This window comes from Oryctolagus cuniculus, chromosome 3 (assembly GCF_964237555.1).
Source record: "Oryctolagus cuniculus chromosome 3, mOryCun1.1, whole genome shotgun sequence".
NCBI classification, from domain to species: Eukaryota; Metazoa; Chordata; class Mammalia; order Lagomorpha; family Leporidae; genus Oryctolagus; species Oryctolagus cuniculus.
Window position 1 is genome coordinate 131,179,407 of NC_091434.1, and position 22,955 is coordinate 131,202,361.

Below are 22,955 nucleotides of genomic sequence, written 5' to 3' on the forward strand. Positions count from 1 at the left end.
TGTTAGCTTTTAGAATTGTTGGTAGCCTCTAAATAAAAATAGGAATGCAAGGCTATTGGGCGGCATGCTCTTAAAATGGATATTCCTGTGTCCTATATCCTCATTTGAAAAACCCCAGTCATATATTTTGTGCCTTGTTTTTTGTGCTAAAACAAAGCAAGTTCCAAATGTTCCAAGCACAGGATTTCATACCATAGCTTAGCAAACACAATTCTGTCAGATTTTTTTTTTCCAAAATAATTGGTAGGCTGCTGAGGGATTTATAAAACTATGTATCTCCTTTGTCCCACATGTGAATGTGATCACCTGTAGGATGATTTACAGACTAGGAGCTCAGTAAACATCACTTGAATTAACAGCCTGGTCTTTCCTTTTTGACCCCTGGTCCCACCTCTACCCACAAAACTACTGCTCATGTTTTCACCAGTAAGTATCAGGTGGTAAACCAGCTCTGAATCCCACGCATCACAGCCCCTAGAGAAACAAGTCAACATCTAATCAGCCACAGAGCAGAAGCACCTTTATTGAAAAGAATGACCACCTGGTTCTCTTCAACACTGAGTAGAGCTCAATGAATTCTTTAGGCATTCGCAGGAATTTTCTAAGCTCCATGAGACATAATGAACCAAACTGGCACAGCGAACTCAACCCAGCGGCAATGCCCCTTTTGTGAGGAACATTGTACATATGCAGATCAATTCTGTTTTCTCAGGATCTTCCTTCACACTAGCCACCCACTCTTCACCCCGTTAAGTCTCAAGCACCCTACCGAAGGTGAGACTGTGAGAAGTACCCCCCTTTCTAGCTGCTCTCCCCAATCCTGTTTGCCTTGGAGTTGTTCCCTTCCCTGCTTGCCACAGGTTGGCACAGGCCTGGCTCTCTGCTAAGAGAATCTGCTGCCTTGAAGAAATGACTTGCTCAGTCTTGAGGTGTTAGCAGTTGCTCTCACAAAATCTCTTCAGTTCTGTTCTGGATCCAGCAGGTTGAGTCGCTTTATGATCATGTTGTTGATTTTCTTCAGATCATCTATGTCCTTTCCCTCAGCTACTAGTCGTCTTGACACGTCATCCATCCTGTTTCCAGTTTGGACTTCAAAATGGAAAACAGTGTTACCCTGGTTTCCAGTGAGTTCTACTGGTGCACAGCTGAACACTGAAAGCCACCCTTGACCAATTCTCTGTTCCCAAATCCCTGGGTCCCGGAGGCCAGGAGAGAAACTGGTTAAGACTGAAGCTGCCGGCCAGCACCACGGCTCACTAGGCTAATCCTCCACCTTGCGGTGCCGGCACACCGGGTTCTAGTCCCAGTCGGGGCGCCGGATTCTGTCCCAGTTGCCCCTCTTCCAGGCCAGCTCTCTGCTGTGGCCAGGGAGTGCAGTGGAGGATGGCCCAAGTGCTTGGGCCCTGCACCCCATGGGAGACCAGGATAAGTACCTGGCTCCTGCCATCAGATCAGTGTGGTACACCAGCTGCAGCGCGCCTGCCGCGGTGGCCATTGGAGGGTGAACAAACGGCAAAGCAAGACCTTTCTCTCTGTCTCTCTCTCTCTCTCACTGTCCACTCTGCCTGTCAAAAAAAATATAATAAAAAAAGACTGAAGCTGTCTATTAAGGGAGCTAAAATCTTTACAACCTAATGATGCCAGCCTGGAGTCCCATTGGCAGCTCCACACAGACATTGGCTGAGAAATTGATCATTGTGAGTGGCCAACAGAAATTGCCAGCATGTCTGATTATCTCCCTAGAAGTGACTGTGGCATTGTCTCATTTCTACAGCCATTCTCAGAAAATGATTTATCCCAATCATTGGGTAAATGACATTCTTCAAGTTCCATCCTATTTTGATTTGTTTGCTCTGAATTACCAGCCTGTAATGAATGTGTAATAATTCTCCTCAGACCACTCCTGAGCAAAGAGGCACAATATTTTCCAAACAAGCAATACTCAGCATTACAGTTAAGCAAGGGAATGGAACATTTGGAGGAGATCTGTTTATCAGAGTTAAAATTTCCAAGAACTAAGAACAAAATCACTGCTTTCTATTTGAGCTCCTTATCATTTCCATTTTGAGGTTTATTTGAAAGCATCTTTCAGAGGCTGATAATGTTGATAACAGGCTGGCTATTGGGCTAAGTTGATAACAAACATGAAAGATTCACATGCCCAACAGTTATGTCTTGCTCAAGTTAGAAAAATTATGTTGGATAAAATATGGTTCAAGACATGAGTCTTGGACACAGCTGCAGTGCTATGCAGAAAAAATACTTGCTTCTGGGGGAAAGTGTGGAGCTAAAGTCATCTGTAACATGTGACATCATTTCTCCCCCAGGAAATCTCCCTCCACATGAGTACAATTTCAGAATGTTTGAAGGCAGGAAAGGGCAGAAGAAATGACAGCATGATGCAACCCAGCAAAAGCGGCACTCTCCCCCTCAGACTCCTTCTGCTCTTAAATGATCTGGAGAAAAAAATCAAAGTAATTCCCCATGATTGTGTACAGGGTTCAGTGAGAAAACTGGCAGGCTCGGTGGGCATAACATGCAGAAGGGGTAGAAACACCATGCACCTGCCCCTCATCCCAGGAAGAGAGAAAGGTGGCCCAAAAGCTCAGAGGATCCCCTGACTGAGCAGCTGGTGTGGGAAAGGTTTCACATCCCAATACCTTCCTCTGGGGCCTGGTGCAAGACTACAGGTGCAAAAATTGAATTCTGGGATGATGTACAAGTTAGAAAATCTAAGAGGGAGTTCAAAACCTGAATGTGACTCTATGTTACAAACTTGAATTTAATGGAGCAATGCATGTACTAGATAAAGTTACTTAGGAGTAACTAGAATAAGTTACCATTGGCAGTTTGGGGAGCCAAATGGGAAATTAAAGGGTTTCAGAAATGTTTAGCAAACACACTTGTGACTCCCAACCCCCTGGACTTTTGCAGTGGATTTGGTCCCAGGAACCCTGTCCCTGGGCAGTAGGATTTATTCGGGGAACTCCTTTTCCCTCTGTCTCTCAGGGTAAGAATGAACTACCAGAAAGCAAGGATGCATTCCAAGAGCAAAATTAAACAATGAGCTACAAAGTGAATGCATGCAAGTGATGAAAACTCTGCCAGTGCTACTTACTTATCAAAAAGATGGCGAAGGACACCAGGGCCAGGCTGACAGTCAGCACAATCAGCAGCCCCACGAACAGCAGGCTCCAGCTTCCGCTTCCTGAGTTTGTGCCAAGCTCTGGGCTTTTCTCCTCTAGAGCTAAAAGGAAACAAACAGAACACAATGGCATACAAGTCGTCAACAGAACTGAACAGTTCCAGTACCCTACTGTTGGGCATGAGCCACGATATACCCAGTTTCCCTCTGACAAGCCTTGACCATGACTTATGTTTAGGAATGTCTTTGGGTCATGGGCAGTTTGTAAATTGTTTACCTCCTACATTGGTTCACAAAGAATCAGCATGGCTAAGCTAATCTTGACACCTGCTAGAAAGTTCTTTGAAGGCTCTTAGCACTGATAAAGCAAGGCATGGATTTTTCTTGGGAAAAGGAATGAAGAAGCTAAAGGCTGAACATCTCCCAGAAAACTCTTCTTATTTCAGGAATAATCAATTGTGTCTACATCCATTTCAACAGAAGTGGCCCTGCTGTGGTTTGGCTTCTTAAAGCTGCTTTCAGGGTGGATGTGCTTTGCAAGCAAGATTCTTTTCAATGTTTTGTCATTGAATTGGGGCTAAAATGATGCTCATACAATAGTCTGGTTCCCCAAACCATGAATTATCTGACATTACCCACCTTTTTGTGAGGTCTAGGGGCCTAGTGACACATAGGTTAAAATGAATAAGAAATAGAGAATTCTGGGGTAGTGGAGCAGATTGAATTACTTTTGGCCATTCTCCTACTTGAATTGTTCTCACTCACTGTGCTCATTCATTATGGATAACTGGGCAGTTTAAAACTCAGGTCTTATAAGTACATCCTGCATCAACCCCCTTAATATTTGCTTCCCCACTAAAAAACACCACAGGGTGACTCAAACACCTATTTTATTGGAATTGACTGCAATAAAGAAAAATGAATACCTGAACCCATTAAACAAACATTAAAAAATACTTCAAAATGGACTTAAAGGGGAAATGATAGATATAAAAACCAGGAAAACAAGTTTACCTGGAATGCATATAAAACAAATGACAAGGAGGCAATTTACACCTGTGTTTGGACATTAGTGTGTAAGCTGGAAAGAGGCACATACTGATCCGATGGAACTCATTCATAATATTTAGGAGGCAAAATATGGTCTTCAGGGATTCCCCCTCACCCCTTTTTCTAACCCTTTAATTGGGAAATTTTTAAGTAGAAAATGAAGGTGATGTTTTTGCCCAGCGTAATTTAAATGATATTTTAAAAACTAGGTGAACACATTGAGCATGGTTTCAACAGTCTGCTGTGTAGCAAGACCCCTGAGAGAAGCAGGCACCTTCAGTGACCTGCTGTGGCCACTAGATAGGCCCCGCCCATTTCCAGTGACAGCAAGTCTCAGCATTCTTGAAGACAAGACCTCAGATGTGACTTAGAGGCCAAGGAAGCCCAGGATCCTGTCAAGGACTCAGAGAACAAAAGCAAGAATTGCCCAACAGTCAATAGCATTTCCAGGCTGGTGCCATGGCTCACTTGGCTAATCCTCTGCCTGCGGCGCCGACACCCCAGGTTCTAGTCCCAGTTGGGGCGCCAGATTCTGTCCCGGTTGCCTCTCTTCCAGTCCAACTCTCTGCTGTGGCCTGGGAAGGCAGTGGAGGATGGCCCAAGTGCGTGGGAGACCAGGAGGAAGCACCTGGTTCCTGGCTTCGGATCGGTGCAGTGCGCCGGCCATAGCAGCCATTTGGGGGCTGAACCAACGGAAAGGAAGACCTTTTTCTCTCTCTCTGTCTTTCACTCTCTCACTGTCTAACTCTGTCCAAAAAAAAAAAAAAATCGCTTCTCAGCCTTTTGGCTAAGATCAAGTATAATAGCATTTCCAATGCCAGGCTATTCCTACTGCCCACCACACCCACACATCCACATCAGCATTTGCTCTTTCCAGGCAGCATTGAGGAAGTAAGGCCCACAAAGCCTTCCACGGCACACATACGGAAGAGATGCTGTGATTCGGCAGGACAGAGGTTCAGTTTGTTTAAGTCGTTTATGGAATCCACAACATAAAGCTTCCTGTCTTCATGACGCTCACGAGAACCAGTGTCCTGGGAAGCACGATTCATTGTCTGCAAGAAAACACTGACATGAAAAATAAGACGCTGAGTAGGCTTTTGGGGAGGGAATCAGTAGATGAAAGATACTGTTGTGGGCTAGCTTTATTAATTATTTTAATATTAACACTTTGAGGGCTCTTGTCATCTATTCAGATAAGAATTCTGAATATTGGCTCGAATAAGCAAAAATATGATAAGTTTTAGCATTTATTTAGTGTGAGAAGTACACAGGAAAGTGAGGGCTTTATTTAAAAGAGAAAGGAGTCTAGAAGCGAAAGCTGGGTCCATACCAGGCAGAGAGCAGGCCAGGAGCCACATGGAGCAAAGCGTGTGGTTAGGAGTAGCCAAAGGTAGTGTAGCACCAGCAGAGAGAACAGGCTGCCAGAAGGCTGTGTGTCAGAGGTACAGGACAAGGGAAGGGCCCACCATGCTCCACACCTTTTATCTGCTTCCAAAAGAGGAATGCTTACATAATCTGATTGGCAGGTGGGCATACAGGCGAGGTCAGCTAGGGGCAAGAGATCACATTGGGGTGGGAGGGGCATGGTCTTCAAGCTCATGAGTCTAATTGATTTAATCCTATCTGCCTGCCTATTTCTCTTTCTCCCCCTTCCAAATAAATAAATATTAAAAGACAAAAAAATAGAGCCTGATAAGACACAACCAGAAGCAAGCTGACCAGGTGTATAAAGAACCAATTTATGTGGGAAAGTTTACATAGATAATTTTAAGTTCATGAGCTGGAAGCCACAACCTCTTTGCTCTGTGTTGTCATGTTCCACTATGTGTCAATTAGGGGACCCCTTCCCAGGAAGTACCTCCTCTTACCTGGGACATGGGGGTGGTATCACATAAACACTTCCATTTTTCTAAGCTCATAAAAAGCTGGGAAGAATGGAAGTCCTCTCTCTCTTCCTTGTGGGCTTAGGAGGAGCAGAGCAGGGTATAATAATTTCCTTTCTTTGGCCCCTTTTCCCAAAATAAAGTCTTAATGAGTCTGTGCATTTTCCCCACTTTGTAAATAAAGTTTATCACACTGCATGCTGTGTTTAGGCCTGTATTTAGACTTCTTCTCCAAGTAAAAGGCAAGAAGCTGGAAAATTAATTTAGGCTCTGTTAACAAAATGGTATTATCTTACCTGAAGCACCATCTTAAGTCCTGGGCACCATCTAAGGCTCTGGCCCCATTGCCATCTGTACAATAAGCTTCAATCCTAAGCCCAGCCTGGCTTACTAGAAGTAAGGTGACCAAGTGGCCCAACCATAACACCCCCACCCTAAGGAGATTCATTGCTCTCACTTCCTTCCCTCTGCAAAGCTATATAAGACCTGTTCTCGTAGTACAGGCTGCTGTTCTCTTATGCACAGGGAGGCAGCCTGTGTCCCTTATTCTGGTGCTTGGTGTGTTTTGTGGTGGTCTTTCACTGGTGCCAAAACCCAGGACCAGGCTCTCCCGGTAACCTTGCTCTCCTCTCAGGGGTGTGAGCTGCTTCAGGATCCTGGCTTCTGCCAAACATAAAATGCACCCCCAGAACTCCTTCACCACTGAATGCTCTGTGATCTCCATCCACCCACGGACCCTCCAAAATTCTGAGGGAAGATGGGTAATGAGAAAGTCTCTCATGGTGACCTCTACACAGGTTGTGGTTCTGCTCTGCTTCATCTCAAAGTCCTGGTACCACGCACCACAACCTCCCATGGACTCTGCCTTCCATGGGCTCTACACCTTTCCACAGGCTTTAGGCCTCAGGCTCTAGTGGGTGCATAGGTGACAACCCCCACTCTCTGTTCCTGTACCCTCCCCATCAAATGGCTATGATCTTGGGGAAGCCTGATATCTACCAGTCTGAATCCACAGGTCCCCATGGGAACTTCCTGTCCCATGTCTCATCCAACCCTCCTCTCAGTTGCCTCCTACCTTAAAAACCAATCCAGGCCAGCGCCGTGGCTCAATAGGCTAATCCTCTGCCTTGCGGTGCCGGCACACCGGGTTCTAGTCCCGGTCGGGGCGCCGGATTCTGTCCCGGTTGCCCCTCTTCCAGGCCAGCTCTCTGCTGTGGCCAGGGAGTGCAGTGGAGGATGGCCCAAGTGCTTGGGCCCTGCACCTGAATGGGAGACCAGGAGAAGCACCTGGCTCCTGGCTTCGGATCAGCGCAATGCGCTGGCCACAGCGTGCCGGCTGCGGCGGCCATTGGAGGGTGAACCAACAGCAAAAGGAAGACCTTTCTTTCTGTCTCTCTCTCTCACTGTCCACTCTGCCTGTCAGAAAAAAAAATCCAAATGGCCACTCAATGGTTTTACTGGAGAAGGCAGGGCTTTTGTCTTCGCACAAGAAAGAATTCAAGCATGAGACAGAGAGTAGTGGAAAGCAACATAGCAAGGTTTATTAGGGTAGGGACATCCATAAGAATGGATGAGCACCTCTCCAGACAGAACCTGAGAGAGAGTGCCCAGTCGCTCAGACTGGAGGAGAGCAAGGTTACATGGTTGAGTGGAGAGAATACACCTGGCCATGCCAGGCGGGTGGCTCAGCAGAGAGGCAGAGGGCTGAGCGCACAGTTTACAGTTAGGCTGGGGTTTTTAAGGGGGTGGGTCTTGCCTTCCCTTCTCCCTCTCCTTCTCCTCCTCCCAAACAAAGGACTTTTTGGGTGTAAATACAAAAAATTCCTTTCTGAGTTTTCCCCCTGAAGTTATCAGACAGGGGGAAGCGTGGCTGGCATCTGAAGGGGCAGGGCATTTGAAGTGCAGATACTGGGCTGCACCTGGAAGGTTATCAGGATGACTTTGAAATGCGGATACTGGATGGACCTAGATGTCAACTCCTTAGGCCTTTGTCACACACACATAATCTCATTTCTGACTTCCTACCTAACAATGGCATGTTTGATCCTGACATTCAGAATCTCTACCATTTCTGTGAGCATTTAAAAAGTGGAAGAAAATCTATGTTCAGTCTTTCTCCTATCTCATCTCTAAATCTTCTCTTTACACCTTGTTTTCTGGCTCATGCTCTCTTAACTTCCAAAGCTAAAAACCAAAACCCCTTTCTTCTATGTTTGATGCTCCGGCTCTCACTGTCTCACTCACTATACCTCCCCCTCCTACCTGGGAATTCTAAGCTCCTGCTTGCCCTTATCCATGTTTACTCCCCCTGTCTTATCTATGATCCACTCTAATACCTTTGTGAGAGGCCAGAGCTATGCCATGACAGACTTCTCACAAGACAAAGGAACAGACTAGGCCCAGGACGCTCCTGTTGGGAGAAGAAAAAACTTGACACAGGGCAGTCCTTGGCCTGACATGGCCAGGCGGGGGCAACCAATGAGGTGGGCGGACTCGATGTATAGCCATATGGGGAAAGAAGGAATGCGGATGTAATACTTGTTTGCCCGGGAACTTTAAAAACCCTGGGAACAAAGAGAAGGGGTTCTTGGCCTCCCAGCACTGCGTTGCTTAGAGAACCAGACCCCAGCATGCTGGACCTATAAATAAAGTCCCTTTGTTCTTTGCATTTTGGTGAGTCTGGCTGGTTCTTTCTATCTGGGCGATCCGGAACACACACCTTCATCCTGGAGAAGCAAAGGCAAGTTTAGAAAATGGTCCATCTCCATGCTGTCACCCTTTGGTTCTGGGCATCCAACTGGTCTTCACCCCTCCCCCTACTGATCCAATTTTACCATAAGAATAGCAAGGGAGTCGCAATTCCATTCTTTTGAGCTCATAGTTTACTGTAAACAACTCACCTATCCCACCCTTCTGATGGTTCTTTGTTCTATTGTGAGCAGGCCAGACAGGATAAAGGATCCCAAATCAAGTCTTTTGATCCCACCATGTAATTGAATGTCAAGCTGACCCTGCCAGATCTCCTCAATTAGGTCCTCTAGTAATGACTCTTTCCTTTGTTTTAGACTCTGTGCTGTAGATAGGCTTATGGAATAAAATTGATTAGGTTTGTGAGCTGGAAGACCATGCCCCTGTGTGACTTCATGCCCCTTCCTGGCCACACCTGAGCACCCACTGGCCAATCAGTTTAATTAACCACTCCCCTTTAGAAGTGGAGTAAAAGCCTAGGACACCATGTGCCCACTGGCTCCTTTCCTTGGCCTTTTGCCAGTAAAGCGCTGGATGCAGCTGTGTGCCTCCAGAGCACCATGGCCTTTGGGCCACCTGCCCCATGCTTCCTGGCCTAAATGCTCCTCCATGTGGCTGGCTCCTGGTACTCAGTATGAATCCAGATTCATCCCTCTCTTTTAGATAAAGCTCTCTCCTATGCATTTCTCTCATGAATAAAAGCTTAAAAATGTACCATGTTGCCTCATTTATCTATGCCAGAATTCAGAATTTTTCTCTGAATATTAGGCAAGAACCCACATGGGCTTATTAATATTGGAAATTTATTAATAAGAATACGGTGATGTGGTATGGTACCCTAAATTCTGATTTCATATGGCACCCCAGGTGGGACTTTTGGGGAACTTTAAGGAGGCCACATTTTGTTATCATATTTTAGGGGGCCAATTCCAATATCACCTGTCTAGCCCATTTGGGGCCTCATGCCTTTGTAATCATATCTTCTACTCTTACCTCAATGGCTCTACTCCTGATCTGTGTGTATTGGGGGTCCTCTACCCCCATTTAACATTGTATGATTATTCAGAATTTTTTCTACAGACAAACCCCTCTACCCCCAAGAGACAAGCAGCCTTTATCCTGGTTTTGGTTGGGATCAGTTTCGAATCCTTCCTCTCCTTCAGTAGTGATCTCAGGAACAGCTCTGGGCCACAATGTTATCTTGACCAACCGACTCCAAAAACAACTCTAATAGTCACACTCTTGGAACCATTGGCTGCTACTCTCACCCTGTGATAGAACAAGGACATAAGCCCCAGCCATTCTTGCTCATTGCCCAAAAGATAAACATTGGAATGTATACCTTGCCCTTGAATCCCAATTGGGTCTCACACCAATACCCCACCACTCATTCTTTTTCAGGTTCCCAAGGCCCAGCCTAATTCCAGGAATTCCCCTCCACCTACTTCCCCCTACCCCTACCCCAATCACTAGCCTTCCTTAAAAATGCCTGGCCTCTGGAGGCTGGGGCCTTCTGCCACATGTTCCATCAATGTACACATGGGCAGTTGGTCACCCAACTCTATGGATTTATTTTCTCTGAATAAATTTAGCCTGGCTGTAAATTTGATTTGTTGAGCAAATGCAAGGACTTTTTCAGCAAATGCTCATTTTTTTCTTTAGAAATGCACCTGAACAAATGCACCGGAGGTTTTCACTTCAGGTGGATTCAGTTTCGGTTTCTCTTCTCTCAGCTTTAGATGCTTGGGATAAAATGCAAATCTTAATGTCTTTTGTTCCTAATCTTGGTAGCTTTGGGTGAGCATATGCCAACACAAAATGCTAGGGTTAATGGAATTTGGGAGAAAATGCAAGAAAAGGGGCCAGTTTACACGTGTTTGCTGATATTTAAATCATTCCAAGTTGTTTGTGATGTGTTTTTAAGGAAAATGTATATATTTATACATTAAGGAAAATGTATATATATAAAACTTAACCTTTAAGTCATATAGAAGGATTTCACAGTTATCAACAATGGGTTTGCCTCAGGTTTTGGTTTTAAAACCAGGAATGCTAGAGGGACCTTTCATTTACCAGTTTTTTGTGGAACAAACTGGAAAGAGACAGTTCTGTTGCATAGTAACCACATGGTCTCGTAGGTAGGAAGTCAGAAATTGAGCCTATGTGTGTATGAGAAAGGCCTGAAGACCAGTACCTACTGTGGAAGCTCCAGAAGCACTTTAAAGTCCTGCCTGGATCCTGATGATCTTCTGTGGGGAGCCATTGCACCGCGCCCTAAAGATGGCGCCGGCTCCTTTCTCCCGGAAGGACTGGCGAGAAACAAACAACTCCTAATAAGGAGATGGCTGAGCTCCCTTCTGGCTTCCGCATTGCTGTACCAATCAATCCTTGCCACTTGGCTGCTTTTGATTGGTGTGCTGATGGCTATAAGAGGGAGGGGAGAGGAAAGGAGGCGGAAGAAGAAGCTTGTTCAAGGTTCCTGAATAAACTGCTTGAAGAAGAGTTCGGGTTGTGTCTTGTTGTCACGTCCCTCGACCAGCAAGGAAGACACAACCCGAACTCTTCTTCAAGCAGTTTATTCAGGAACCTTGAACAAGCTTCTTCTTCCGCCTCCTTTCCTCTCCCCTCCCTCTTATAGCCATCAGCACACCAATCAAAAGCAGCCAAGTGGCAAGGATTGATTGGTACAGCAATGCGGAAGCCAGAAGGGAGCTCAGCCATCTCCTTATTAGGAGTTGTTTGTTTCTTGCCAGTCCTTCCGGGAGAAAGGAGCCGGCACCATCTTTAGGGCGTGGTGCAATGGCTCCCCACAATCTTCCAGGGGTTCCTGCCCCTTCTTCCTGGCCTTATAAAAATCCTTCCTCTAAGGTGGGGAGATGCCAGCCAGGCTTCCCCTGTCTGATAACTTCAGGGGGAAAACTCAGAAAGGAATTTTTCGTATTTACAACCAACAAGTCCTTTGTTTGGAAGGAGAAGAAGGAGAGGGGGAAAGAAAAGGCAGGAAGGCAAGACCCATCCCCTTAAAAGACCCAGCCTAAATGTGAACGGGGCACTCTCTCTCAGGTTCTGTCTGGAGAGGTGCCCATCCGTTCTTAAGGATGTACCTACCCTAATAAACCTTGCTATTTTGCTTTCCACTGCTCTCTGTCTCATGTATAAATTCTTTGCTTCTCTGGTAACAGTCTCAGGAAGTGGGAGCCCAAACATGGCAGAGGGTTCACTTCCTGTGGAGAAGGGTGGGACTTCCCCTACAAAATGACAGTTTCCAGTAAAAACACAAGGTTTCCAAGTGGGTGGACACCATGAGGACTTCCATCCTTACAGGAAGATGGGCAATAGACTCCACCTCCAAACGGTAGCCCCTGTGGCCAGTCACATGCTGCATGCCTGATGAGCAAAGTGATTTTGTGGAGTTTTTTTGTTGTTGTTTTAGCTTTATGCTGCTCTCTTGCCTCCTGGGGTTCAGTATCTCAGGCATGGTGGACCTTCCAAGATTTCATCCAGGAAATCGTGCTCATTCAGTCAAGAGAAAGAATGCTATTCTATGTATAGGATCACCACAGACAAAAGCAGCTAAGAACATTTCTGGGAATGGCAGGATTCTGTAGAATATGGATTCCAGGGTTTGGGTTAATAGCCAAGGCTTTGCTGCAAAAGTTGAGTGGCCTTTCTCCTGGTCTTGGTTGGGATCAGCTTTAAACCATGTCCATCAAATAGTCTTCACAAGGGTCCACAGAGCCCCCCTCATTTCCTCTCCTCTATGAAATCCTCTCATTACCTGACTAATGCTACTCTTAGGATCATTGATTGCTATTCTAAACATGTCTTTTATACTACCATGCCTGCTTAAGTGTTTACAGGAGTTAATAATGGAATGAACCAAGGCTTTCAGCAGCCAGGCGATCAACCAAATGCTGCTACAGGGATATACTCAGCTCCCTACCCAGGAGACAGCACTTGAGACATTGCCCCACGCCAGTGAAGAGTATCTCATTGCCCCATGTCAGCAGGAAGTAGCTCTAAAGACAGATCATCGGCCCTCTATCCCTCCTGTTCTTTTGGGACTAATGTAATCCCATACAACTGCTTTATAAAAAAAAAAAAAAAAAAAAAAAAAAAAAAAAAGGAGGGAAAGTTAGTAAAATGGTGCAGTCCTGACATCATCCTAGGCTCTAGCTTTCGTTGCCATAGCTGGAAGCCAGGTAGCCACATGGTCCAACCACCAGTGTCAGCCCCACCCCCATCCTAATGGGATTCACTGCTTCTACTTCCCTGCCTGCCCCCCAGCAAAGTTTTAAAAGGACCTGTTCCTGAACAAATAGCTCTCTTTCTCTCTATCTTCTGATCTCTCTATGTCTGTCTGTCTCCTGATCTCTCTATCTCTTGATCTCTCTCTTACACTCTCCTCTCTTTCTTTCTCCTTCTTCACCCTCATCCTCCAGTCTGTTGGATTTCCTACAATAAAAATAAATTAGCCAAGGCTATGTATGAAGCTTTAAAAGGTACTGACACAGACCCACTTTGTTCGACAGGAAAGCTACAAAACGTGTTCCAAAAAATCAAAGAGCTTTTAGGGGCCAGCGCTGTGGCACAGCAGGTTAAAGCCCTGGTCTGCAGTGCCAGCATCCCATAGAGGCTCTGGTTCTAGTTTGGGCTGTTTTTCTTCCAATCCAGCTCTCTGTTATGGCCTGGGAGAGCAATAGAAGATGGCCTAAATTCTTGGGCCCCTTACACCCATGTGGGAGATCCAGAAGAAGCTCCTGGCTCCTGTCTTTGGATCAGCACAGCTCCAACTACCCACTATCTGGGAGTCCATAAAATATGTTCTTTGCATCTTAAAGGGCACTCCATTTGTAATTGGTTTTGTTCCAGTTTTGCTTATGCTGATTGATGAACTTGTGTATTTCAGAATCCAACATCTTCTAAAATAATGATGACCATGTGGGGGATGCAGCCATTGGTGGTGACTGAAAGTTCTCCAGCTCATGAGATGGAGTCATTAGATGAAGTAGGAACAGATTTATGGACCCAAGACTGGCAGGACCTCCATCCTGGATCAGCATCAAGTAGCTATAGAAGATATGATGAATCTACATCCTCCATCATCCGCTTAAGAGTAAGGGTTAGAACTCTCTGAGGAGGGAATGATGTGGGAAAGTTTAGATAGGCAATTTTAAGTTCATGAGCTGGAAGCCACACCTCCTTCACTCTGTGTTGCCATGTTCATCTACCTGTCACTCAGGGGACCCCTCCCCAGGGAGTACCTCCTCCTACCTGGGACATGGGGGTGGTACCATGTAAACACTTCCATTTTTCTAAGCTCATAAAAAGCTAGGAAGAATGGAAGTGCTCTCTCTCCTCCATGTACACTCAGGATGAGCAGAGCAGGCTGTGATAATCCCCTTTCTTTGATCTCCTTTCCCAAAATAAAGCCCTAAAGGGTCTATGTATTTTCACCACTTTGTAAATAAAGTTTATCACACTGCATGCCGTGATTAGGCCTGTATTTAGACTTCTTCTCTCAAGAAATTGGAAAATTAATTTAGGCCTTAACCCAGCCCATAACAGAATCACTAATACTATTTCAACTAAAGGTCTCAGAAAGTTTAGCTTATCCAAAAGAAATGCTTCCTTCTCGGACAACTCTGAAACCATCCTTTTTGCTTTGCTTTCTAGGAAGCTCAGGCTCAAACCTGTGGCCGAACTTCAACAGTAGAGAGCTCCTTGTGCCCTACCTGTCTGCATTTGCTCTTTTCTTCTCAGATTTTTCAGTTATGTCTGTATTTCTCCTGGACCTGTGTTTTTAAATTGATTTTTAGATTTTTTTTTCTCTTTCATTACATTGTTCATATCCTGGCAAGGTTCCTCAAATCTTTTATGCAAGACTGGTAATAAATATATAGAAAGACAAATTAAGCTTACAGCCTTTGGGCATAAAGAGTCTCAAAAGGAAAAAAAAAAAAAAAAGACTGTATACCATCCTCACTGCCCAAGGCCTTAAGTCAAAGCTATGATTTTTATATTTTTCCTCAGTAGAGTGCATGAATGGAATATTTTTTTTAAAAAATTATTTATTTATTTGAAAGACAAAGTTACAGAGAGCAAGAGGTCTTCTATCTGTTGGTTCACTCCCCAAATGTCTGCAATGGCTGAAGCTAGCCCAGTCAGAAGCCAGGAGCCTGGGGCTTCTTCCAGGTCTTCCACATGGATACAGGGGTCCATAAATTTGGGGCCATCTTCCTCTGCTTTCCCAGGCACATAAGTAGGGAGCTGGATCAGCAGTAGAGCAGGCGGGACTCAATCTGGAGCCCATATGGGATGCTGGCACTGCAGGCAGCAGCTTTTACCTGTTACGCCACAGCGCCAGCCCCAGTATTTGAGTCCTTAAGTCACTAAATGCTGGCTGTGAGTCTCCAAGATAAAATCTTAGCAAATTTTGATGTGCTAGGGATGAACCCTGCTGGACTCCAGGGTCTCCCAGGTCTCTTGCATCTAGGTGTCCCTTCACTGAAGTCATTTTTAACTTTGATGTTTACATTTCCATTAAATGTCATATTCTCTAACAAAGCACAACTTCAGGTAACACTGAAAAGCCCAAATGGATGGAAAAGGTTTGTATGAAGACATTCCTCTGACACAACAAGAGAATGTGTGGCCATGTCATTACATGCAAAGAGGTTCTAGAAAGAAAATTCTAGCTATTGTAAAAGCCTGCGTTTTCATGGCTGTATCTTTTCATTAAATAAGTTTAATGGCAATGTATATTTTTGGGCCTAAAAAGGATTTTAGACATGCTTAGTCTAGCCCCATCCTTTTCACAAATGCAGAAGTTGGCACTCAGAGAGATAAATGCCAAAGACTTAATTAGCTTGTTGCAAAGTGGAACTGGTTTGTTGCTGAGTTCAGTGGATCTTCCCTGATGCTGTCTTTGCTCTCCACACCCCTCCTAATCTTCTTTCTTTTTTTTTAATATTTTCTTTCTTTATTTATTTGAAAGGTAGAGTCACAGACAGTGAGAGGGAGAGAAAGAGAGAAAGGACTTCCCTCCGCTGGTTCACTCCCCAAATGGCCGCAATGGTTGGAGCTGCGCAGATCCGAAGCCAGGAGCCAGGAGCTTCCTCCCAATCTCCCACACAGGTGCAGGGGCTCAAACACTTGGGCCATCTACCACTGCTTTTCCAGGCCATAGCAGAGAGCTGGGCTGGAAGAGGAACAGCTGGGACTAGAACCAGCGCCCACAGGGATGCTGGCGCTGCAGGAGGGGGATTAACCCACTGTGCCACGGTGCTGGCCCCCTAATCCTCTTTCAAGACAGCTTCACTATCACTTCCCCTGAGAGGAGATAATCTGTCTCCTTCCTCTGTGCTGTGGCTGGAGCTTTGTGTGTTTTTCTATCAGAATATTGATGGTATTTTATTACATTCATTTGCTTACAGATTTGACTTCCCCAATAAACTGAAAATTCCCCAGGGTAGAAACCAATTCTGTTCTTCAAATGCTCAGTGTCAAAGCTGGGCAAAGCTGCAGCCTGCAATGCCAGACTCTGTAAACCCCATATTGGTGCACTGGTTTGCGTTCCAGTTTTCCCACTTCCTATCCAGCTCCCTGCTAATATGCCTGAGAAGGCAGCAGAAGATGGCCCAAGTACTTGGAACCCTGCCACCTGAGAAGACACCTGCACAACCAGCTTTTACTATGCCCTTATTATCCATTATAATAGTGCTAGAAAATATTGTCATTATTTTAATGTAACCTAAAATGTAATCACATTAGCTTATTAGGCAACTAGTAGTAATAATAAGCAATTCTAAGTGTCTTTGAGCTAAGTAATCCAGTAACTACATTAAGTTCATTATTGTATCATACACTCCCCCTTCCCTCCACCTGGCCAGATGTGACCCTACCCTGACCCAGGTCCAGGAATGTAAAAGGGAGGTTTAAAGCTTGAGATAACAACCAGCCCCTACCCTGGAGTCAGCGGCAGGTGTATCGGGACTTATCAGAAGTGTCAACTTGATCTGTAGCATTCCCCTAAAGCCTGCTTGTACATGATAATAAAAGCTCTGTAAGAATTGGGCTTGGGACTTCTCGGGGGCTTCCTCTCCTGGAGGCACTGAGAGGCCCGGGTTCCAACTCGTAATAAAAATGACCCTGCTAATTGGCTTCAACTTCGGTCTCTGGTGGTGTGATTTTCGGGGGACCACGGACTGCGGGCATAACACACCTACGTGGGAAATCCAGATGGAGATCCTGGCTCCTAAACTCAACTGTTGTACCATTTGGAGACTGAACTAGCAGGTGGAACATCTTTTTCTCTGTGTTTCCATATCTCTCTCCATCACTTTGCCTTTCAAATAAGTAAAATAAATCTTTACCCCCCCAAAAGTGAACTTGAACACCTAAAATATCTAAGATTTAAATCTCACTATTTCCCAATGAATTTGAGCCAGTTAATAAGTGCACCAACAGAAATAAGATGGAGGTCCTCATCTGATGTCTACCTGTACTCAAGTGAAGTCAATACAGTAAACATTGTTTCTGGAACAATATTGGCAACACATATTTCCTTCCTTCCACCATTTTTTAAAAATTTCCTCTAATGCCCCAGTATAGAGTAGAGAGAAATATAATTAGAGTTGAGAGAAGCCAAATTCAGGGGAAAAAAAATGGAGTTGGGAGGGGACACCTATGGAATATCTGAGGAAAGTACCCATTATTAAGTATATAGCTTCCTCTGTCCTCTAAAAGATCAAAAACACAGACGTTGAGAGTAGATTAGTGGCTACCAGATGTTAGGGAGGGGAAGGAAGGCGGGGGAAGGGAGAAGTTGGTCAATGGGTAAAGTTGCAGTAAGGTAGGAGGATTGAGTTCTGGTGTTCTAGTCACAGGATAGTGACCATAGTCAACAGCTGGAGAACCTTTTGAAGGTTCTCATTGCAAAGAAATGATCAATGTTTAACATGATGGATGTGCTAAAATTACCTTGATTTGATCACCTCACAGTGTATACATTTATGCAAACATCATGTTGTACCTCATAAGTACATGCAACTATTATGTGTCAATCAAAAGTAAAAATAGTAATAAATAAATCTTTAAAGGGGGGGGGCGGTGCTGTGGTGCAGCGGGTTAACACCCTGGCCAGAAGTGCTGACATCCTATATGGGTGCCACTTAGAGACCCGGCTGCTCCACTTCCGATCCAGCTCTCTGCTATGGCCTGGGAAAGCAGTAGAAGATGACTCAAGTCCTTGGGCCGCTGCACCCATGTGGGAGACCTGGAAGAAGCTCCTGGCTCCTGGCTTCGGATCAGTGCAGCTCTGGCTGTTGCGGCCAAATGGGGGGTGAACCATCGGATGGAAGACTTCTCTCTCTCTCTCTGACTTTCCTCTCTCTCTGTGTAACTCTGACTTTCGAATAAATAAATAAATCTTGTTAAAAAGTAAAAATATTAAAACTTAGGAATTTCTCAGTGACACTTAAAACCAGCTGGTACTTATGAAAAATGAGCCCCTAAAAGCCTAGCTAGTGGGCTTAACAAGTCGTGTTCTTTCAGAGTTAAAACTAAAATGTATTTCAGTTATCCTGAAATTTTATTTCACAAGAACACACAATTCTGTGAGTATTGATTTATGGTATCATTTTTGATGTTAATATTATGGAATACAAATATTCTTTATGGAGCATGACTAAGGGAATGACTTGATGTAACAACAAAAAAGAAAAGATAGGGCAGGCATTTAATGAGGTGGTTCAGATGCCACTTGGGACCCCCACATCTCCATCAGAGTGCCTAGGTTTGAGTCCTGGCTCCACCTATGATTCTAGCTTCCTCCTAATGCAGACCCTGGGAATCAGTGGGTGAAGGATTACTACTTGGGTTCCTGCCTCCCATATGGGAAACCTGGATTGCGTTCTTGGCTTTGGCCTGGCCCAGCCCCAGGTGTTATGGACATTTGGGGAGTAAACCAGTGGGTGGGAGATCTCCATCTGTTTCTGTCTCTCTGCCTTTATAAAAAAAAAAAAAAGCTAAAGAAAAACAGCAGCAGATAGAGTAAAAGAGCCTTAGAAATAAATCAGATCTTATCCTTTTAAAGCCAAGACAAAGGTCCCAAAGTGTTGACTGGTACATGGCCACAAATTTTCCAGTAAGTCTTTTAGCATCATGTTTTACTTTATTATCTCAAACATTATCATTTGACCAGGAATGCAGGTTGTGTGTCACATCACAGGATTATCTTTCCAAGCACAGTTCTATTTTAGTCACAGTGACTGACATATAGTACATTTTTGGATCTCTGACTTATTATCCTTGAGCCTTAGCTTCCTTTTCGGGAATGTAACTGCTCTTAATAAACCTCATACTAAAGTTTAATCAATGTTTACAAAGTAGAGAACCAGCTAGAGAATCAGCCACCAAAAAAAAATTTTTTAATGAAAAAGTAGTAGTAGAGCTAATAAAATCTCCAAATTCCTGGCCTTGCTACCTACTCAAAAGGTGACTCCAATAAAACTAAAACAACCTAGGAAGTGCTCAGTAAAAGCCATGCCCTGAAAGAAAATCTCTTTTTTAGGGTGAAGTCACAATGTAAATAGAAAATATATTTTGTAATGAACTGCAACATGCAAAAAGGAAATAAAGAACTAGCAGAGAAAATTGAGCAGGGGGAAGTCCATAGCCACCAAGAGCTGACAGATGACTTGCAAATGACTCTGTACTGCATGGATACAAAATCACATGGCCATAAAATCAGGGTTCACAGCTGTTTTGACACCCAGGGGTTGCTATCTTTGGCATCTCCAAATGAGGGCATCTGAGAGCAAGGCTGGAGGAGCCAAGATACTCTGTGGGACAATAACTCAACCCTCTCCTAACTCCAGCGTGCAAACTTGCTTTATTCACCAAGAAAGGCCAAAGCAGCATCCTTTAAACAGGACCCTTTCTTGTAGCTTGAACTGAAACATGTAAGTAATTTCACTTTCCTCTGTTTTTTGATCACCGTGGCTGATTCTCTTTGCCATGTAAAGAATTCTTTAACCACAAATAAATATTCTGATAAAGATAACTATGAAAAATTGCTTTGTGCTTTTTTTTCACAGTAATAACTTGCACCCATATTGCTAGCCACGAAATCAGAAGTGTTCAAATCGGGCTTGATTCAAAGCTAGTAAGAAGCTTTACTGAGTGAGTCATGGTAATTTGTCCTTTAATTCCACTTCAGAGCCGAGTCTTCTTCATATCTAGGCAGTAATTTTTAAAATCAAGTCTAGACCATTTCTATCAAAATTTAAAAGCACATGCAACAAAAACCTCCCAGACTCCAGAATCATAATTCAGTCTAGCAGACTAATAGCATGCAAATTACTTACGAAATGGGAGCTTTGGCTGCTAGGTTACCAGGAAAACAGCACCAAGTATTCAGGAGCAACCACAACAAAACTTGCTTACTCTGTCGTCTTCCTTTGCCTTTCTTCAGCAGACAGAGCTCCTAGGAGGCCCATAAGCCCCAGCATGAGCATGTAGGTCTATATTTAGTGTTAACGCAGGCAAGCAGTGTAGGATTCCAAATGCCAACTTTTCTCATAGTATCTGGTGTTTTTAGGAAATATACCAAAACTATACTTTTAAGAAGCAGCAAAAAGACCTCCATGCTCTGAGTTGGTAACCCACGAGGTATTTATTGATAAGACTGCAGTTAATGTGCTGCTCGAAGTCCCGACACACTTCAGCACTTCTGCCATGACACGCTCCCATACATAAATGTCCTGTAGCAGCAGGAGTGCCACTGTGACAACTAATGTAGCAAAGACCCCAGATCACTCAAGGAATGTAATCAACAGGGCCAGAGTGTGGTCGTGACATCATAATTAGGGTGATGGCAGGAAGCTACTGGACAGCATGAGGAAGGTAGCACTGCATCTCACCCACGGTTTTTCCTTTAAAGGCTTTATTGTGTGTTCTCACACACCCTTTACCAAGAATGTCAGCAGCTCCCACACATGCATGGCAAAGGAGCTTCCTGCCCTCTAGTGGACAAAAGGAATGCTAAGGTGTTGGGAAGCTCTGCCATGGCCCAATGACTAAATGGGCCCTATCCATCCTGAAATTGCTTTGCACAGCCCTTAGAAAATGTGCTTCACAGAATTCCCTTTACACTAGTATTCTGTACAAACCTCACTCTGCTTTTAAGGAAAAAGAATGTCATTTTATTAAGCTTCACCTAACACCCAAGAAACAATTCACAGAGCAAGACTGTCGCTAGCACTCTCACTGCTTTCCAGAGCATTACATTTGATAGTTATTCCAAATTACTCTGAAAAATGAAAGACACGTTAGCTATTATTTTATCAAGCCCAGTTTAAGTGGAAAAAAATGTCTCCCAACTACTTATCTATTTTTAATCCATCTATCCTTTGAAAAGAGAATTGCCTCATTTTTCATGTTTGCTGTATTTTACCTCCCTCCTGTAAACCTATGACCCTGTGAAGTATTAACCCCCACTTTCTTCCCCCAAGGGATAAGGAAAATGGACCCAGGCTTGAGTCCAGGTTCTGCTTTTGATCCAGCTTCCTGTAAGTATGCATCCTGGAAGGCAGCAGATGACTCAAATACTTGGGTCCCTATCCTCCACATGGGAGACCTGGATAGAGTTCCTGACTCCTAGCTTCCACCTGGCTCAGTCCCTGCTGTGGTGGGCATTTGGGAGGTGAACTAGCAGATGGAAGATTTCTCTCTCTCTCTGGCTTTCAAATAAATTGAAATTACAAATTTTCAGAAAGGAAGTGTTGGCTGGGGCCAGCGCTGTGGAGCAGCAGGTTAACGCCCTGGCCTGAAGTGCCAGCATCCCATATGGGCATCGGTTCTAGTCCCAGCTGCTCCTCTTCCCATCCAGCTCTCTGCTATGGCCTGGGAAAGCACTAGAAGACAGCCCAAGTCCTTGGGCCCCTGCACCCACGTGGGAGACCTGGAAGAAGCTCCTGGCTCCTGGCTTCAAATGGGCGCAGCTCCGGCCGTTGCAGCCAATTGGAGAGTGAACCATCGGATGGAAGACCTCTCTCTGCCTCTCCTCTCTCTGGGTAACTCTTTCAAATAAATAAATAAATATATTTAAAAAAAAAAAAAAAGAAATGTTGGCTAAGGCATTTAATCATCGAAGGACACATGGTTGGAAGCAGCAGAGAGGAGACTTTGTGAGACCTGAGCCTGAATCAAGGTTTAACTATTTTAATTAGGCCTCCATCTTGTAACTTGGGCCTGACGAGGCCCTGAACTCTGAGCCAGAAGCTCCTAAAAGTAAATAAATGAACTCCCCTTGCAATAAACTCTCCTAGCAACAGCCGATTAACAGATAACAGAGAAATACCTAGAGTGCCTGGTGTCTTCTCAGGGCAGATAAGGTAATTGATAGCTACCGAAGACCCTGCAGTTCGGCACGTACACCCCATCAGCTCGGACCCTATGCTTCAGCCAATCAATTCAAAAGGCATCAACCCCAAAGCCATCCAACCACCTTTAGTAGGTCCGTTCCCGCCACTGGATGCGCTAATCAATTCTAAGAGATGGCCTTTGAATTTCCCGTGGGATGAGATGATTTGCTAAATGGTACCATGATGTATAGAATGTCTCTGAAAACCCTATAAAAACCCTGTTAACTGAAGGGTCGGGGCTCTCAATTCAGACCTGCTGCGTCGGTGATTGAGAGTCCAGGCCCAGACCTGCAATAAAACTCTCATGTACTTTACAGTGGTATCGGCTCCTTGGTGGTCTTTGGGGATGACTGAACTGGGCATAACAACTTAAACCCAAACCTCACACCAAAGTCTGAATCCCATCATGCTTACACCAGTGAAGAGGACAAGACTGGCTTCAGAACAGTTACGCTTCTGAAGAACTGAGAGCAAAGCAAGATGACCCGCTTATCTAAATCTATGGGCACGTTAATAAGAGTTTTGAGACAAAGAAAATATTCTAATCTAGATTGTTTAACTGGGAAGAAATTCTTTAGTCTTGTGTCTCAAGAGACTAAGGCTCAATACCCAGGAAATTCAGTAAACGCAGGCAGATTTAAGTCATGTATGTTGACTGCTTCAAAATCAAAGTTTCAAGAAGTTGAGCAGGGACCATAC

At 44.6% G+C, this 22,955-nt stretch overlaps 1 protein-coding gene and 1 long non-coding RNA gene across 4 annotated transcripts in view; one reads left to right on the forward strand and one right to left on the reverse strand.

The window, feature by feature from the left end:
• The window catches only part of LOC103348706 (uncharacterized), a 97,041-nt gene extending 75,084 nt beyond the window's left edge, over positions 1-21,957 (forward strand). The window contains exons 9-11 of the long non-coding RNA XR_011387349.1: positions 13,739-19,793; positions 21,345-21,401; positions 21,722-21,957. This is a non-coding gene — a long non-coding RNA (uncharacterized lncRNA). The remainder of the gene's footprint in view (positions 1-13,738; positions 19,794-21,344; positions 21,402-21,721) is intronic.
• On the reverse strand, positions 496-21,735 carry LSMEM1 (leucine rich single-pass membrane protein 1). Of its 3 annotated transcripts, none has more exons than XM_008258395.4 (4): positions 20,278-21,735; positions 5,121-5,263; positions 3,119-3,247; positions 496-1,089 (listed from the first exon to the last, which is right to left on the reverse strand). In XM_008258395.4, exons 1-4 carry the CDS (start codon positions 20,346-20,348, stop codon positions 959-961), a joined length of 474 nt encoding a protein of 157 aa, XP_008256617.1. In that variant the 5' UTR covers positions 20,349-21,735; the 3' UTR covers positions 496-958. The 3 variants fall into 3 exon arrangements, with proteins under 3 accessions (XP_008256617.1, XP_069927206.1, XP_069927205.1); XM_070071105.1 differs by having other exon boundaries at positions 5,121-5,250; positions 20,199-21,735; XM_070071104.1 differs by having other exon boundaries at positions 20,199-21,735.
• Positions 21,958-22,955: the final 998 nt, after the last annotated feature.